Source organism: Glycine soja, unplaced genomic scaffold, assembly GCF_004193775.1.
Source record: "Glycine soja cultivar W05 unplaced genomic scaffold, ASM419377v2 tig00001627_1_pilon, whole genome shotgun sequence".
Lineage (NCBI taxonomy): Eukaryota > Viridiplantae > Streptophyta > Magnoliopsida > Fabales > Fabaceae > Glycine > Glycine soja.
The window spans coordinates 1-19,344 of record NW_021143596.1 but is presented as its reverse complement, the minus strand read 5'-3'; the positions used below and the strand labels follow the sequence as shown (position 1 = coordinate 19,344).

Below are 19,344 nucleotides of genomic sequence, written 5' to 3'. Positions count from 1 at the left end.
AACAAAGATGGCAAAACACAAACTCCCTTGTTCATGTTAGAGGACAACAGACAGACGATGGTTATCAGTATTCTTTCCCTTTTCTGGCACAGTCTCTCTTTAGTCTTCTCCCTCTCTTTCCTGGCACAATTCGAGGCGGTTTAGTTATCTCGTCTTTTTCCGATGAGGTCACCATTGTGTGTGCGTTTTTCTGGTGAGGTATCTCTTCTCTCCATGTTTTTTGCTTTGTGCGTTCGATTTCTCCGCGGTTATCTATTATGTTTTTGAAATTTGATTTCTCCTCTGTTTTTGAAATTTGATATAAAAAATTGATGTTGTGTTATGTTTTTTCAGTTATGACTTCTCAGTTCTTAGTTTTCTTTTCTTTCTTATTTTTGATGTTGTTCTATGTTGTTATTATTGTGTAGTTGTGTTGCTTCAAACAATGTCTACACCTGTTGGGGGAGAGGTCTGCATATTTACATTCATATATAATTTTTTATGAACATATTGAAGACGTGTCGTATCCTTAATTTCAAAAAATTTGTTATATCCATATTGTGCTGTACCCATGTCGTATCTAGTGTCTAGACTTCATAGTATTAAGTAATTGAATTAAGTTTTAACCAAAACTTAGATTTGATATTGAAATCTAGATTTTTCAACCTGATCAAACCGAAACAAATTCAATCAACATATATTTAAAAACTTGTATAGCATAAGCCTGGTGTAGGGTCTAATTCAAAGTTATAATTTGCAAGAAATGATAGTCTTGTTTCTCTTATATTGACTTGGTTAAGGAGAATCATTTAACTATTTTCTCCTTTCTTGCTTGACTTAACAACTGGAATTTATTGACATGTATTTGTTTCTTAGAGAACTATTATACATCTGTTTGTTTTTAAGAAATATGTTGATAAGTTATAATTTTTATTCTTTTAAAATGTATAAAAATATATAATTTGCTAACATGCTTACCTTTTATTGCTTGGGCATCTTGTAAAGTAGAGTAATTACCCTTTTTCCATCTCTTCAATTTGTTAATATAAAGAAAGTCAAGTTTAGTCATTTATCTTTTAGAAAATTTATTTTTCTCCTTTATCTTTTTATATTGATATGAAATAGTTATTCCATTCATTTTAAGTTGATCCCATTTACAAGATAAAGATATTGGACAACTAAAAATCCTTCTAAAATATAATTTTTTTCTCTCTTCGTCTTCCTCTACTTTTCTCATCTCTTTTCAATCCTCCATTCGCTCCATTTCATTCTGCCACTCATCTCCACGTTTCAATTATGTCACTGCCGCAATGTTTCCCACTGCAACCTCAAGCCGCAAAACTCCTCCTCGATGTCGCTGACAACCTCAAGGTCTCCAACTTCGGACTGCCGGCACGCCAGCCTTCCCTTTAACAACTCCAACATTCCCGTCATTGTGTCGTTGTATCTCTTACCTCTGAGATCCATGGACATTCTCAAACATGTCAAACCTTGACAATTTCTCAATCCCCAATTTTTGTTGCTTCAAATTTGTGGGTTCCAAATTCCCCCAACCCACACCAAAGCCATATTCATATTTCACATAAACCATTAACCCTCAACTTGATTGGAAGCCTTCTTTGAAAGTGATGATAAGAGTTGAACTGCATCTTCTTCTCCTCTTTCACTAACTTCGTGATTGGAACGTCTTTGAGGAGAAGATGAAATCCATTGAGGTCGCGCGGAGCATGAAATTCATGTATTAGAAGTGTGATGAGAGATCTTCAACGTGGAATGCAGTAGCAATGGGTAGGGAAGGTGGCTTGTGGTGGTTGTTGTTGCAAGGTTGCGACAATTGTCTTCCTCGTTGGAGGTGATTTAATTGAAAAAACAAATTAGGGTTTGTAAAGGGAGAAGAAGAGGAGGGGAAAGGGAGATCTGAGAAGCACATCTTGTAGTGATTTTTAACTTTTAATATTTTGAAATTATTAATGGTGCCAACTTTTAAAAGAATGAAAAGATCATTTTAAAAAGATAAATAATTAAAATAATTTTTTTTTAAAATAATTAAATTGTAAAAAAAGATAAATAATCAAATAGGTTATTTGACCTGTAAAGAATATTAATACACAAATTTTATTTTGATTTACTTCAGAAATATGTGTTAAATATTATATTAAATTGGAAAATAGTATCATGCGTGATTCAATTGACAAATTAAGTACTAAACGTAGATGAGTCTTATTTACACTGCATAAATTTAATATTCCTGACATTTAAACGTACTTTAAGAATATCATATCATACAATTAATTTTAGAATAAATATATGACATCATGTAATTATACAGGCCATTAGATTGTAAAAAATGTTAAATTAAACATAAACAGTTACTAAATTGTCAAAAGCATATTTCTTAGAACGTAATATATTTTTTCTTACGTACCAGATAAATTTTAAAAGCCAATTAAGTGATAAAAATAGTAATTTACTTTTATGCAAAAAAATTTGCTTTATGTGAAGTTTCTTAAACTATTTTCTAGTAAATAAAAGAAAGACAACGATGAAGTTAAATAAGTGGATGTAATTATAAAGCAGATGATTAAGGGGGTGTGTTTGAAAATGTTCAATCTTGTACAATGAAGAGCTTATAAACGGATGTTTGGTGTCTGTAAGTCATGGTTTAGAACTTTAGTTAAGAACGTGAACTAGTGGTTAGTTGCTTTGTTTGTGTCATGTATTTATTTATTAAAAAAATTTTAAACTTACAGTATATATGATTAAACTGTTCATAATATTTTTTAACCAATATCTTCAAGATACTTGTTGCCATCTATTGATATGTAGTAATCAAAATATAGTAATAACTCCCTCCACCTTTCCAATACAGATTGGCGCCTGCATCACGGTGCCTCGAAGTATGTCATCAAATAGCGACTTGTGCTAGTGTGAAGCCATAATGAATCTTGAAGAAAAATTGGGGTGAAAGAGACTCACCCCTCTACTTAAATTCAAAGGAAGACGTGGTGGGGGAAATCATGGGCGTTTGATTCTTGAGAAAACGCACACATGGATGGTATTGGAAAAACGAAATTTCCACCTGTTATGGCTCCCCTTTTTGTTTTTCTAGCATAATGAAATAAAATTATCATTTTGGATGTGAGCGTCTAACTAAACCCCGCGCACACGTCAAACGCTGGTACTATATCTATAGGGGAAACCAAAAAGGTTGTATACAAAATTATCTTAATTGGCCATAATATCAGAGGTGTGATTGCAACACTTTTGTTCCCTTTTGTAGCCTTTGATGCACACTCAAAGTCTAGGATAGAAGGTGGACCAAGACCGTGACAATTTTTTAATGTGCAGATGTGAAAGCCCTTTCTGCCATTTTGAACAACTATTTTTGCTTATTCAACTTTTATCTGTTTTCACTGAATGATCTTTTTAAAACTTCACATTGTCTGAATTCTTCTCTCAGTATCAGCGATACTTGCTAATTATAAGTTAAGATGCGATCATAAGTACAGATCAAGTAGACAAGTATACCGATTACTGTGATTAATGATGATAAATAAAATATCTTTGTAAAGTTAAAAACAATAAATTGGCTTTAAAGAACAAAAAGAAGACCCTCCAACAAGTAGCAATTGAATATGCAGAAAGCGTTTCTAAGTTACCTTAACTGATCGATCGATGTCAAATAGAAAGGACTTCAAATGATGGTAACTATTTTACAAAGAAAAGAGGAAACTTTTAATCATGACATTCAACATTCAAATTTTGAGAGAGTCTTAGGAGGATATACTCTAAACTCAATTTAAGAGTAGCAAACAATAAAAAGAAAAATATGTAAATGAATAGATTTATAAAGTGGAAATGTGTAAATTTATTTATTAAATCAAAATATTAGAGGCCAAACATCTTAAAGGTAGAGGCATGTATATATTGTTGAAGCATATCTCTAGATCGAGGCCAAACAAAGACAAGGAATGAATAGACATGAATCGGCGAGAAGAGTGAAAATGCCTACCAAGTTTTTTCTTTTTATGTTTTCTTAATTAAACAGGATGCTTGGTAGTGTTTATTCGTTAATCTAAGGTAGGTACATACATACATATATATTTAATAATAAGGGGCAACAAAGAACCTATAGGAGATCCTACCAACCAACTACCAAGAAAGCAAGCACGGAAAACATTATTGCTAAAGATGGAAATGAGAGAAGGAAGAGCATATGATTCAACATTTGACAGGCCCTTATCCATGGCGACCGAATTCTGCTGATGTCGCACTCACACTCAATAAGACAATGAAATCTTGGAAATTAATTCAAGTATAATTGTTAAAAGAAAGTAAGAAGAAATATCAAGACCCAAATTAGCAGCACAGAAAGAAATCTACACAAAACCATAGGAATATGATATAAGTTATGATCATCATCGACATATTGTGTACAACAATAGCAAACGAAAAACTAAAAAGCTAATAATATCCCTATTACATAAATAGGATTACGAACAAGATAGTAACAAAAAAGAAAATAAAAAGATATGTAGCGATAAACCATAATCATAATCACACTGAACTATTATTATTATTATTATTTTTGGGTCGATAATGATCACACTGAACCTTGAGTAACCTTGTTTATGACTTTAACATCCTGACCCAACGACACCACACCCGGTCTCATATCTGCGGTTACGGGCGGAAAAACCCCTTGGTACGGAGGAGCGTGCACTACCCCACCACCCGGCACAGTATAATAAACCTGTCTCCCACTCGCACTATCGTACGCCACCTGCGAGTACGGACCAACCGTATTATCCAGCATCCCACCTGGCCGAACCATTCCGAATCCTTCCGTATACGCGGGAGCCTTAACCGGCTGCTGCGCCGGCGCCAAGCTAGCCGGAATCGCCGCTTTAGGCGGCGGAACACCGCCATAAACCGGTGCTTCACGGTAATTATCAGAACCCATTTGTTGCACTGCGTAGTATCCCTGAGTGGCCGGAGGCCGCATAACTGGTGCATGATAGAACGTCCCCGGCGCCGGAATCATATGAACCGACGGTTCCCCTCCGCCGGACGTTGCCGTAACCGCCGGCGGATAAGCCTCGCCGGAAACATGTTTTTCAGGCCAATAACCCGGTGCGCTTGCCGGAAAATTCGCTGGCGGGAACTTCTCGGGCATTTTCTGAACGTAGTAATCACCGGCAGGGTAATTATCCTCGTTCTTCCTCCGATACGAAGCTTTCTCGTTCTCCGCAATTTGCAATTGATGCAACTGGCGCTGAATCGCGCTTGGATCCGAAACCGCAGGGTTAAAATTCAACCGCGACCGGTACTCCGGCTGCGGCGCCACAGGCTCCGGCAGCGGATCATTAAATTTGACAGAAACCGGTGGTGGCTGAGGAGGCGGAGGAGCAGGGACGGCGACGTTTTTTTCGAGAGCGAAGAGAAAATCGACGTTATTAGGTTTGATAACGGTATCAGGTGGAGCAGAAGCAGGTGGAGGCGAAGGAGGAGTATCGGAAGGAAAGAGGAATAATCGCATGCGGGAGGGTCTAGCGGAAGCGCGGTAGAGGCGATCGTACTCGTGCATCATGTGGTCAAGGTCGTCGTCGTTGGTGACGGAGATGAGAGCGTCGAGGTCTTCGCCGGGGAGCTGGTACTTGAAGGTGATGTTGTTGTCTTGGGCGTCGCAGAGGGCGGAGAGTTTGGCAAGCATGGCGGGGAACTTGATGGAGCGGTCGACGGCGAGGATTTTGGTGTCGCCGCCGACGTAGGAGAGCTGGTTGTCGTGGGAGCGTGGGTGGATCTTGCCGCCATAGCTGCAGATGAACTTGGCTTTGTAGTTTTGGTGGTCCCATGGAGGAGGGTTCTCGAAGTCGATCTCTCTGGAGCGTGGAGAGGACTCGCCTGAATCTGGATACGATTGGTATGAGTAGTTCTCCTTCATCTTTCTTCTTCTTTGGACCACTTCCTTCTCAAGCTTCCATTATGGCACTATGCTATCCTTTTTATTTTCATTTCTTCTCAGTTCTTAGCTTTGCTTTTCAAATACTATCTTAAATTCCCGTCATATTTTATCGGAAAATGATAAAAATATTTGATGATCATCCCAGTTAACCTATCAACACCTAAAAAGAAAAAAGAAAAAAAAATGATATTGTGTGTAATATGATAAGAAAATAAAAAAAAAAATAAACGACATTGATAAAATATTTAAAATTAAAAAAAATACTGTAAATGTTAATACTATTATGTTGGAGGAAGAGGAACTGCAAGTGCTGCGAGTGAAATTAATATCTAATTAGAAATTCAGTTGAATTTAGTTAAGATAAGAAATCCAGTTGAATTCTACGTTAGATTAGGCATAACCACTTCGTTCTTTATGATTGGAGTTGTGTGCCTTGAAAGGTTGGCATCTAATTAGTCAAATTACTTGTTTCTTGTCCAGGTAAATGTTAATACTATTGTAAATACATATTATCTCCATTTCATAAGTATTGATGTTTTATTCTTTTTTTTTATCTTAACATAATATTAATATTTAAAGTCTAATGAAACATTATTTGAAATTTGAGATTCTGTTGCAGAAATTAAGAAATTAATCTAGTATGTTAGATTTCATATATTATACTATAAAATTTTAATATATCTCTTGTTTTCCATTTTTAATTATATTCTCTCATGTATATTTCTCTTATTTTTCATTCGATAATAAATAGTTAAACATATAATAAAAAATATTTTATTAATATTATAAAATGACAAATAAAATGGAACAATTATTTTTACTAAAATGTCAAAATAATATGATAGAGAAAATATTAAATAAGAATATTTTGTCCAAAGATAATGGTAATATTTTATATTTATTGAATATTTTTATCCCTGTGCATTATCATGGTTATAGGAAGGAGGTAATAATTGATGGTGTGTGAGCTTGATCAATGTCTTCATTAGGTGAAACCTACTGAATTGATTAGGTGAAAGCTACATGGAGTCGAAGTTAAAATGGAGAAATTTTGTGCTCTTGGATAGGAAAAGTTGAAAACCTATGTATAAAAGTGCATTTTAGGAATCTATTTTTTTAATATGTTTTTTAACTCAATTATTTTTATTATTTAAAATTATCAAAACTATTAATATAAGGAAAAATGTGTGTTAATTAAATAAGAAATTAAATTCATGTCATTTTAAAACTTATTGAAAATAATGTGTAAAGAGTATATTAATAATATTTATCAGTTTTTTTCATTGGATAATTGTATAACTCAAACTAATTCAATTAATTGGATCGAAAAACTCATAACCTGACATATAATTGATAGTACAAGTACCAGTAATTTTTAAAGCAAGAGGGACCATTACCTTTCTGATAAATACAAAAGGATAATGCGGGTTTCCCCAACCTATACGATACCACTGCACAAAGACCGAATAATTAAATTAACTGTGTCTATATTTAATAAATTCGCCTAAATATCCTGTTAAATGAGTTAACTCACGCGTCGGTCGACATAATATATATATTTTTTTTCAATTTTTGTAAATTGTTACTCACTTTTCACAATTTTTTTCTAATTTAAAATATTTTTTGAGAAATTTAACTGTTGTGAATTAATGGATTGGTTTATGAGTGATAAACTGAACCCATTTAACTTATAAATAATGCGAATCAGTTTACATAAACCTACAATTAAATTGATTACTACTTATTCCTAACGTTTAAGCATGCAGTTTTGTGGACCAAGCGGTGAGCTGAAACATATAAGAATAACATACGTACTACGTGGCTGCGAAATATGCTCCTTTGCTTTGCTAAAAGGAAATCTTATTGTTTCCGTTTCCAGCGGGCACTCTTGCTATCTGCAAATTGCATTATAAAAAGGAGGTGGGGCTAATTTCACTTCCGAAATGAAGTCAAAGTCAAGTTAATGCAATCGTAGTATACAAGAAAATAAGTTGTTTATTGTTGATTGAAGAATAAATGATAGGATTTATGATTAAATACGTACGCATATAATATAATGTAATAATAATTATTTACATATGATCTCACCTGTTATGCGCGCAGATGGCGGCCATGACTCTCTGATTCAACAACGGTGATGACGCAAATAAGAGGTGTGATTGGTGCTGTGAGCAGGTTAGTGCTAGCTTTAGCTAGAGATGGGATAGAAATAACATGTGAAAAGTCTAAGGATAAAAAGATTCACAAGTGTACTACTAGCATGCCCATTTTTGGAATTTTACGCATTGTTTTTATATTTATAATTTATTTTATTCTTATTCCAACTGTTCAATCAAATTTTCAGCTACTAAAACAAATTATAAATTAACCTAAATACTTTATCAAATATATGTAATATAATGAATTTTTATATCATAATATATTATATTGTTATTTAATTATAACTTTTTATGCTCCCACAACTATTGTTTAAGTTGAATAATTTATCCAGCGGTTGATTGCATCAAGTTTGATGATAACATTTAACTCTTTTTTTTTTATGTATTTTCCTATTCATTCTATTTAATTAAATAGGAGTAATTTTTTTTTAAAGATAAACGGTGAAGATATTTTCCTATTCATTCTATTCAACAACTTTCCTCTTTCTTCTACTACATATTTGGTCAAATTAGCTTAGAACTAGTTTTTTTTTTTTTATTGTAAAAAGTTAGCTTAGAATACGAAAATATCAACATTAATATATTTTTCATTCTCCATACGTACAGAAATGGCAAAAAAAAGGACATTATAAGATATTTTTCTTTATCTGAATTCTAAAACTCTTTACTATTCAATTTTTTGTCCTATTGATTCTATAATAAGATATTAAATATCACAGCATCAATACATTTTTTATTATCTAAATGTATTGAAAATCAAGTTGAAAGGACATAGTAGTCATTATAAATCTCTTTTTGCTACAAGTCAATAACATTAAAACTCCTCATGCTTTCTTATTAATTTTAGGTTTAATTATATTTTTTATTCCTTTAGTTTATATCCATCACCCCTATTTTGACTCCTTCCACTCCAACCAAAAAAACTTTAAAGGAGTTTATAAGTTTATATCAATCCAACTAACTAATTGAGAATTCAAGTCAAACCAATTAAATTGGTTTGTTTTTTTTTTTTTTCCTTCAACTTAATTGGGTTCAAATTCAATCCGAATCAACCAATATTTTATTTCACTGTTTTCTTGTTGTTTAAACTTTACCCTATATTTTGTTTTGGGGAAGGGAAAAGGGAAGAAATTTGAAAATATCAAAATGATGCTTGCTTGCTATTTTGATTCTTCCTATTTTAGCGACTATGCTTGCCATTTGCTATTTTGATTTTTCCTTTTCGTTTTACTTCTTTTGTTTTGTTTCTTTTGAGGATCCAGGATTGGTTTGGTGATGTTGGCAGTAAGGATTGAAGGGTTTGGTTTGCTTATATTGAGAATGTTATATGGTTAACATGACATGAGCAAAACATTTTTATTTTTATTTTTAGCTATAAAAAATTGTTTAGTCTTATTAAATGATTATGGATGTAATTTCTGACGATTTTTAATAGTTAGAAAATAAAACGGCTATAAATATTTAAAAATTAATTATCAGATCATTATTTAACAGAAAACATGACTATATAAATAAAAAATTAAATGAAAAAATATTTTAAAAATTAAGAAAGGTGAAATAAAAGTTTAAAATTATATATGTTTGTTGTAAAAGATATGTTATATTTTTTCAAGAAAAATAAAAAATATGTTAATAATATAAAATTATTTTATATGATTATGAAACTCCTTTCTTAATCCATTACAAAATGTATTATTGCATTTTAAAATTATTCATAAGTAGCATTATCACACCTATTAAATATAAATTCCCTGCATTTTGAGGACATGGCATCAAATGAATTAAGAAAGATGGAAGCTCAAGTTATTAGTCAACATGAAAATTAACAATATATAGAAACTTTAGGAGTTGGTAATATATAGACTTTGCTCATTGTATAAAGTTAATTAGAACAATGTTCGTACAAAATATCTCCAAGTAAGAGTTACCTAATATTTATTTAGGAAGGGTTTTTTTTTTCAATATTGATTCTTTTTCCATTTCTTAAAAATTAAGCAGAGCAAAATACACGTTACGATAATACTATATTAAAGTTTTGGCATACTGAATCAACTTTTTCACAATTTAAAATGTAAATATAATTCATTTCATATTGGTTCGGGATATTTGATTTTTTATTAACATTTTTTTAAGCATATAAATAGTCTATACATTATGAGTCTAATTTTACATTGTGAACTAATAAAATTTATTAGCAGCATAATTTTTATAATAACTAGGGGAAGACCGTACTTCTCTAAATTTTTTAGATAATTTAAAAAATAAAAGTTAAATATAGTTAATAAAAAAATGATAGAATAAAAAAACTAATAATATAAAATAGTGGAAAATTAATGCAAGTTAAAAGAAAAAATTTAAAATTTAAGAATAAAATTATTCAATGAAATATGTACACCAAAGATAATCTTATTATTAATAGTTATAGATTATGATAAAAGTTGTTACATTATTTGTTGTAATAATGATTTATGATTGTTGTTGATATTCACTATGTAAAATATTTTTATTATATATGTTTGAGTGTTAATATTCATGTTTAATATTATATTTGAGTATACAATTCTTAAAATTCACTATATATATATTTTTATAAAAAAAGAGTTTAGATATAAGTGTTTATATAATTAACCAATCACATCTCGTGTGATATGATTGAATGATTTTGTATAATTTTTTTTGGAATTATTTATTTTTCTTATAATTTATTTTATAATAAATAATTAATCTTAATTATTAAATATCAAGAAAAATATATGATATGAATAAGAATTACTCTTAAAATTTTAAAATTAGTGAATTCATTCTCATAAAAAGATATTGAAACAGAAATCTGAATTTTAAGTATAATCTTAAATTAATTATGAATCTCACAAGTGTTTTTACACCCACAGGTAGCTAGTAAATTAGCTTAGTAGAAGATTTTAATGGAGAGAAGGATAGTCAGAGAGTTTGTTGGCTCTCACTTCCAAACAAATGAAAAACTTTATTACTATCACTTAGTAGTTTACTTCTTCATAGCTCGCATCTCTATTCGCTAGGTTTGCGTTCCGCAATTTCAATTTCTAACTTCGTTTTTAGCTTTTGTGTTTTCTTGTTTCTTCGGCGATTCGAATTTATTTGTTTTTATATTTTCTTTTAATAATTTGAATTCAATTAGGAAGCTGAAAGAGAAGGATCATTCATCAGTGTTTCGCGATCTCTGAAGAAGATGGGGAAAAAGCGTGTAATGACGCCAGCCAAGGACGTTGACTTATCTTCCACCAAATACAAACGTGAAGTTGTGCAAGGTAATTTCACTCGCTTGCTTTTTCTGCAATTAAGTTAAATTTCCAGTTTCTACTACTTACTGACTTTTTTTTTTTGCAGCTCCGCATTTGACTGGATTTGTATTTAGGTTATTTGTGAGGATAATTGAAGCTCCCCTGATAGGTCCTATCATTATGAATATTTTGAAGAAGGAAAATAAAATGGATGAGGTGTGTGTTTTGTTGCTGAAATTAGTGACCACTGTCCTGTATCCTGTATTCTAATGTCATGGTTAGCTACAGGTGTTTTGTTTCAGTTGCTGTGTCATTATGATTTATGAATAATACCTGAGTGGTGTGGCGTGTGAACGACAGTAACATAGTGAACTGACTAAATGTTGTCTGTTTTTTTTCTTTTTCTTTATGATTATGAACAGATACTGCGCCACACTGTGATACCCGAGGAACCCATGTTTAAACCTGAATATCCACCTCAAGGTGGTTTCCTCTCCTCATTTGTGAATTGCTTCTTGTCAATATGCAGTCTGTGTTTAAATTGCAGGTGGTCTTATATGTTGGATATACTTAAATTTGAAGTTCTTTGAGATGATTATACTAGGATAGGAGGAACAAATTCCCTTACAGACAATGAAAATTAATAATTGTGTCAAATTATTTGCATTTCATTTGATTATTTGAGGATGCTTGCTTATTATATAATCCATCCTGATGTCTGTAACATTAATTTAGAAATGGAGCCTGGTGTTGTTGTCCTTGAGGAAGATGGGAGACCTGAAGATCGAGTTGAGTCTGCCCTGAAGTGTCTTCCACATTATGATGTTGCTGAATTATGGGAAAATTCATCTGCATCTTTTCGGTACTGGAAAATACGTGACTATGCTCATGCTTATCGATCTAGAAAAGTAACCCCATCCATGGTATGCAGCATTTAGTTGTTAGCAACTCTCTGTACAGATTTGTCTTCTCTTAATTCAAATTAAATTGTAAAATGAATCAATTACACTTTGAATATATAGGTTGCTGAGCGCATCATCTCAATTATAGAGGACAATGGAAGAAATAAACCTCCTACACCACTATTGATATCGTTTGATGCTGCAGAAGTCCGGGAGCAGGCGGCAGCATCTACTCAGAGGTTTGAAGCAGGTAATCTTGTATGATTCGGATGCTTACAGTCTAAATCTTTCACACATGATTATGTTGAGACATGGGGTGAATAGACAGACAATTATCCAAGTTATATTCTTGGACTTTGATTATGTAGGAAATCCATTATCGATATTGGATGGAATTTTCATGGCCATCAAAGATGACATAGATTGTTATCCTCATCCATCTAAGGGTAAGTAAATCTTAGCATCTTACATGGATGCATGAGGTAATTGAAAAAAAAAACTTTGAATTTTCTTCTGATGATGACAGGTGCAACTACATGGATGCATGAGGTACGCACTGTAAAGGAGGATGCAGTCTGTGTATCAAGACTGCGTACCTGTGGTGTCATATTCATAGGGAAAGCAAATATGCATGAGTTAGGCATGGGTACAACAGGAAATAATCCTAATTATGGGTAAGCTTATCATATATTGTTAATTTAAATCTTGATGTCACTATCAACATAAAGATCTCTGCTTGCTTTGTGTGTGTGTGTGTGTGTTGGGGAAGGGGGCGGGTCACGGGTGATATTAACAAATTTCTTTGTATTTTCATTCATTCATTCACTTCATTCATCTTGTTGATCAGAAACTTAAGAACCATTACTGAAAGGAAAAAATGTTATATGGCAACATGATAGACTCTTTCCCATAACAAAGGTTTATTGCATAAGATATGGAAGAGTAGCAAGGGATTGCACAGTCTTGTATACAATGAAGAGAACATGGGTAAGGGGATCTGCCAATGTGACAGCTGGGGGAAGAAAAGGGAATCTGTTAAAGGGATTAAAAGGAATGAAGGGATTGGGGTTGGGGTGGTAAACAGGAATTGAGTGCGGGATTAGATATGAGGTTGCAGGTCTCACAAATGATCTGTGTTGTCTTTTCATCTTTGTTATCTGCTATTTCTTTCTCAGTTTTCTGCAATTACTTGGTCCAATTCCCTAGTTTGTGTGATTTGAGAAGTAACTTCTATAACGGGGACATGTGTCAAAAGCCTTTAGGAAATTAAAGGAGTTTTTCTCACCATTAGTTACCCTGAATCTCTTACATAACCTTGAAAACTGTTTTGGTTTGCTTGTATTGATCTTGTGTTCTTCATCACAATCTTCCTTTGTTGATTATTCAACTGAATTTTCTTGAGTTGCAGAACTACAAGAAATCCTCATGCACCTGACAGGTATACTGGTGGATCTTCTTCAGGTCCGGCTGCAATTGTGGCTTCTGGACTATGTTCTGCTGCATTGGGAACTGATGGTGGAGGTTGAGCAAATCTAATGTATTAAACTGATTATTTGGCTCTATTTTCTCAGTATAACTTATTTTTGAAAATTTTGGAAAAGGGCAGGTTCAGTCCGTATTCCTTCTTCCCTTTGTGGTGTGGTGGGATTTAAGACAACTTACGGGCGGACAAGCATGGAGGGGTAATTTCTTGCACTATGTAATGGATCAATCATTACCAGCTCTTTATATGTACTATTTGCTCCTCAAGAAAATGTTTTTTTTTACCACATTGTAGGATCAATCGTAGTGTTTGGCCAGCTAAATTTGTTATGTCTGGAACACTTCCATTTTTTTTTTTGTTTTTATTTACAGGTCATTATGTGATTCTGGGACTGTGGAAATTATTGGACCCATTGCTTCAACGGTGGAGGATGTCTTGCTAGTGTATGCAATGCATATTTCTCTCTCTCTTTGATCTTCCTTTTTTTACTCTTTCATTTTACTTGACTGCTCTCAACTTTACATGTACATGTCTGCACTTCTAGTTGTTTGGTTTAGTTAATTGAGTTTTTGATATCAAGTATAAAACCTGTATCACTATGGCTTGCTTCTTGAACCTATATTATATAACAGATCTTTTTGGTCCTAATGATTCAGGTATTCTGCAATGTTGGGTGCATCACCTGCAAATAGAATCAGTTTGAAACCGGTATATTTTTTTCTTTGCTGTGGGGGTGGGGGGATCTAGTTCTTTAATCCTACAGTTGATATTCTTCTGAGTAATAAGAAAATTGTTGAGATTGAAAACCAAAAATGTTGACAATATGACCAATGTAATTGTGGCCTCTTTCGGCTGCCTTAATTGCAACCTTTGGAGGTGTGTTTAGTCCCACCTAAATTGCCAAGAGATACCAATGTAATCCTTATAAGACTTAGGTAAGTTCTCTTCTCACCTTAAAAACCGGTTTTGTTGGGATGAACCCTATGCCCAAATTCTAAGAATGAACTACAAAGTTGGTTTTGTGAGGTCGAGTTAGTCTATCAAAGTAATTTTTCATTAAATAAAGCCAAGCAGTTCTTGGAAAAATCTTTACCAGGATCTAACTTTGGAACATGGACGTCAGTCATTTAAAAGGACTGACTGAGAAGGGGATGTATCGAACCTAGGACAATAAATTACCCTCTGACATTTGGTAGTTTTCCTACCCAGCCATAACAAAGTAAGCCTGCTTCCATAATTACATATTATGTTCTAAAAACCATTTGTACTGCTACTCTTTATAAACCAGAGGCTCTTTTAGACCTCTTATGGATGTGTACATGACAAAGACAAACTACTAAACCAACTTTTATTCAGTTATTCTATACTGTATTCTCTATACAAAACTTTGCCATTCTTTAGTAAGTACGATGCATATAATTTTGTGTTTATTGTAGTCACCACCTTGTTTGCCAAGTCTGTCATCCAACGATAATTCAAATGCCTTGGGATCTTTAAGAATTGGAAAGTACACCCCGGTAATCACCTTATCCTTTCAAAATATATTTTTTGTGCAGTTTAATGTCACACCCTTTTTATATATAATATATTTATTCTTGTGAAGTGGTTTAATGATGTGCATTCAACTGAAATCTCTGATAAATGTGATGAAGCACTTAATCTGCTGTCAAAGGCGCATGGTTGTGAAGTAAGTTCATCATTCTATCATGTAATGCATTTTATTTCTAGATAAGCATGATAGATTTAAACAGGGCTAAGTAGTGTATATTTCTCTATTATTTGAAGATGATAGAAATTGTTATACCAGAGCTTCTTGAGATGCGAACTGCCCATGTTGTTTCCATTGGCTCTGAATGCTTATGTTCACTGAATCCTGATTGTGAAGACGGGTATGTTTGAGTATATATTGAAAGTTAATACTGGTAACTTCATTTTGTGGTCCAATTCTTAAAAGACATCCTTCTAATCTATTATTCAAAGTGGTTAATATTAGACGGTGGCTATAAAAATTTATGGTGATTTCCTTTATTTCTTTGCTTTCATAGGAAAGGTGTAAATTTGACATATGATACTCGTACAAGTTTGGCACTTTTTCGGTCATTTACAGCAGCCGATTATGTTGCAGCCCAATGTATTAGGTGAGACGAGAGTTGATAATAAGTATAACAAATTTGTGGCCCTTTATTTAAGCATTTCTTACTGATGACCTTGGAAAATGACGTTACAATTTTAAAAAAATAATTACTGTCACAGATTGTCTAATGTATACCAAAAAATTGTGTATGTAGCTTCTAAAATTTATGGTAAATGTTTCAGACGAAGGAGTATGTATTACCACTTGGAGATTTTCAAGAAAGTGGATGTCATAGTAACACCGACCACTGGGTATGTATACCAATTTGGTAGAGTACTCCTTACTCATGCACTGTGCCAAATTAAGTTCAGTTGATCTAATGTGGGTTACTTTTATAATTCTTTGAATGACTTTGAAATTAGTTTTTACAGTCTGGATAACAGTATATAACTATATATGTTTTCTGGCAGTCGTTAATAATTTATTGGTATGAAATCTACTTTGCCTATGGAAATGGATTTTTAACAAAATTCAACTACATCGTCTTATTTTGGAAGTATGGTTTTGCCTGTGGAAATGGATTTTTAAAAAATGGCTGGAATAATTGATATGGAGTAACTGCACCTGAACTGTTTTTTGTTTGTAACAGCATGACAGCACCCATAATACCTCCCAGTGCTCTTAAAAGTGGTGAAACAGATATGCAGACTACAGGTAATGGATTAGCTTCACCTTTAGGGTATTATTCTTTAATGATTTGCAGTGCAGCATTATAATTAACATTATATCCTATGTCCCATACTATTGATACTTGTGCATAGGGGTGAGCAAAAACCACTTTGGGAAAAAAACCGAACCGAACCGGTTCCAAACTGGTTTAAGCAGTTTGGTTTTTAAACCAAATTTGAGAATTGGTTTTTAAAACCAGTTTAGAACAAAACTGGTTTTAAGGACTGAATTGGTTTCAAAAATTGGTTAGGGGACTGAACTGGTTTCAAACTAAGTTTAAACTGGTTTTAAGAACTGAACCGGTTTTGAACTAGTTTACAAACTGTTTTTTTCTTTAAAAAAACTATTCCAATTTTAGAAAAAAAACAATTCAGTTATTAAGTGAACCGAAACGGTTTTAAAACCAGTTTGGTTCAAACCGAACTTATTTGAGAAACCAGTTCAGTTCGAACAAAACTTATTTGAGAAACCAGTTCAGTTTTATTTAAACAAACTGGTTCGGTTAAAAAAACTGGTGCAGTTCGGAAACGGATAATTTCGAACCAGTTTATATGCACACTCCTACTTGTGCACTCTGATAATTTAAAAGGATAAAGTAAAGTTTTTTTAAGTATTTTTGGTGTTCTCCAATTAAAATTGATATTTAATCTCAGTAACTAATTCTAACTGTTGATGTGGACCTTAAAAGTTACTGAGGTGAAATTGTAATTTTGATTGGAAAACAATATCAAAAGTATCTAAAACTGCACTTAAGTCTTTGTACTAATATAATTAAATGAGTATATGTAAATGGACAAATTTAAATCAAGTTCCTTTTGTATCCTTGTTATTAAGTTTTCAAATCAAAAGATGACACATGGATGATTTTTCTAACATTAAATAGCCTTCATTAAGAATCTCCCAGAATTAAAAAAGAAAAAGCAAAACTACTCGTCACTATTTAATTTGAGAACTTGATAATAAGGATATTAAAAATGAGGAATTTATCAAAGTATTGTCCAAAGTAAACTTGTCCGTTGATATAAACATGAGTTAATGATCCCTGGACTTGTAAGGTCAACAAAAGAGTCAAGTGAAAGTTTGTACCTAAATATTGCCCTCACACTTTGAATCCAGAATCTATTTTATCATGATTGGCAGAATTTTAAGTGTCATAATATTGGTGGCAATTATTTATACTGAACATTATGGTACTCCATTCGATCAGGACTTAGCACAAAACATCATTAAAAGTTTTGGATTGGATCTGTTATCTGTATCGAGATACTGATCTCTTGATTCGTTTTTCCTTATTAGAAGAACATAATCATTCATGACCGATCTAAGTAAAATGTCATGCAATGCTTACGACAACTCTTCCTATTATGTAATAACTTATCTTTTCATATGTTAACTCAAAACTTGTTTTTCAGCTAACCTTATGCAGTTCGTTGTTCCTGCAAATCTTTTGGGATTCCCTGCCATTTCTGTCCCGGTTAGTGAGAGTGAAGTAAATCAGTTACGAATAGTGTTTGTTATTTTGTTCTGAAGAACACTTGAGTTAAATGCCATTGTTATAGTTCATAGAATGATATCTAGTTAGTTTGAATAAATTTCTCAACACGTATTTACAGAAGAAAAAAAATGAATCAACAAAGTAAAATAAATTAGATAAGTTGAAATCAACTTAAACTTATTTTGTCTTCTCCATAATAAATTTATAAGGACTGTTTTGTAAGTTTGGAATCTAATATTTATCTTAATTGAAAAGTTTCGATAAACCAGATGTTAATCCAAACTAGACATTGATCCTATACTGTTAATTCATTTAACTAACATGTTTTTTTCTATAGGTTGGTTACGATAAAGTAGGACTTCAATAGGTTTGCAAATAATGGGTCGACCATGGGCGGAAGCTACTGTACTGCGTGTAGCCGCTGAAGTGGAGGTACGTATATTGTCTTGCATAAATGTAAAAAGTGCTGCTACTCCTATGAAGTTCCTCCCCGCTTTTTGTGTGATATATAACTTATTTTGTCACTCTTTCTATTATTATTATGATTATTTCTTTGGTAAAAGTTCTGCCTAATTTATTCAGAAACTCTGTGGTGAGTGGAAGAAAAAACCCGCGTCGTACTATGATGTTCTGAAGGCTAAATGAAGCTAAGATATTCTTGCTGGTTACGGTTTATAAGTAGCCTTTGCTGTTTTATCATTTGGAAATCGCTATCCATTTAGCAAATGCTGTGTGTGCTTTCATCCTCGGTGCATCTCATTTCTCCAAAGGATTTATGATTTGAGAAGTTCTTAGGAAATAAATCTGCATAGTAATAATTAAAGACAAAATAAAAAATTATTTAGAAAATCACGGGCGAAGGTAACTTGCTCGTCGTCAATATGTAGAAGGAGCTTCTTTCTTAAGAACTTCAAATATAAGATTATGTGCTATTGAAACAGAATGTTCAGCATTGCTCTTAAAGATAATAATTTTTTGTTATCTATTGAATTATATTTTCCATATTTATCACATCTGCTGCTCGTTAAGTATATACTGAGTAATATACATCAATACCATATGACCATATCATTGTATGTTGTAATGACTGAGATTCTTGTATCCTTAGTAGAATACTTTGTTGGACAAGTATCCCATATAAAATATTCCTGTTGCAGACAAGAAGCATAATTTGTGAATTTGAAATATTATGCTAGATTGCCCGAGTCAGGATGAAATATCTACAGAACCTTGTTTCTTTTTTTTCCTCTCAGCGTTTTTATGGGCAACATCATAGAGGAGAGGTCCTTCACGAAGGC

At 32.7% G+C, this 19,344-nt stretch overlaps 1 protein-coding gene and 1 pseudogene across 2 annotated transcripts; one reads left to right on the top strand and one right to left on the bottom strand.

Moving 5' to 3' along the window:
- Nucleotides 1-4,338: 4,338 nt before the first annotated feature.
- On the bottom strand, nt 4,339-6,038 carry LOC114404157 (leucine-rich repeat extensin-like protein 2). The gene has a single exon (XM_028367256.1). It carries the CDS (start codon nt 5,921-5,923, stop codon nt 4,583-4,585), a length of 1,341 nt encoding a protein of 446 aa, XP_028223057.1. The 5' UTR covers nt 5,924-6,038; the 3' UTR covers nt 4,339-4,582.
- A 4,945-nt stretch (nt 6,039-10,983) lies between these two features.
- Nucleotides 10,984-19,052, top strand: LOC114404158 (annotated as a pseudogene). The gene is made up of 21 exons (XR_003664836.1): nt 10,984-11,141; nt 11,261-11,390; nt 11,470-11,579; nt 11,786-11,846; nt 12,099-12,286; nt 12,386-12,515; nt 12,634-12,711; nt 12,792-12,939; nt 13,674-13,786; nt 13,872-13,947; nt 14,120-14,191; nt 14,405-14,456; nt 15,185-15,265; nt 15,352-15,435; nt 15,534-15,637; nt 15,794-15,886; nt 16,065-16,133; nt 16,472-16,536; nt 17,964-18,025; nt 18,384-18,478; nt 18,629-19,052. The product of XR_003664836.1 is annotated as a fatty acid amide hydrolase-like (transcript).
- The last annotated feature ends 292 nt before the right edge of the window (nt 19,053-19,344 follow it).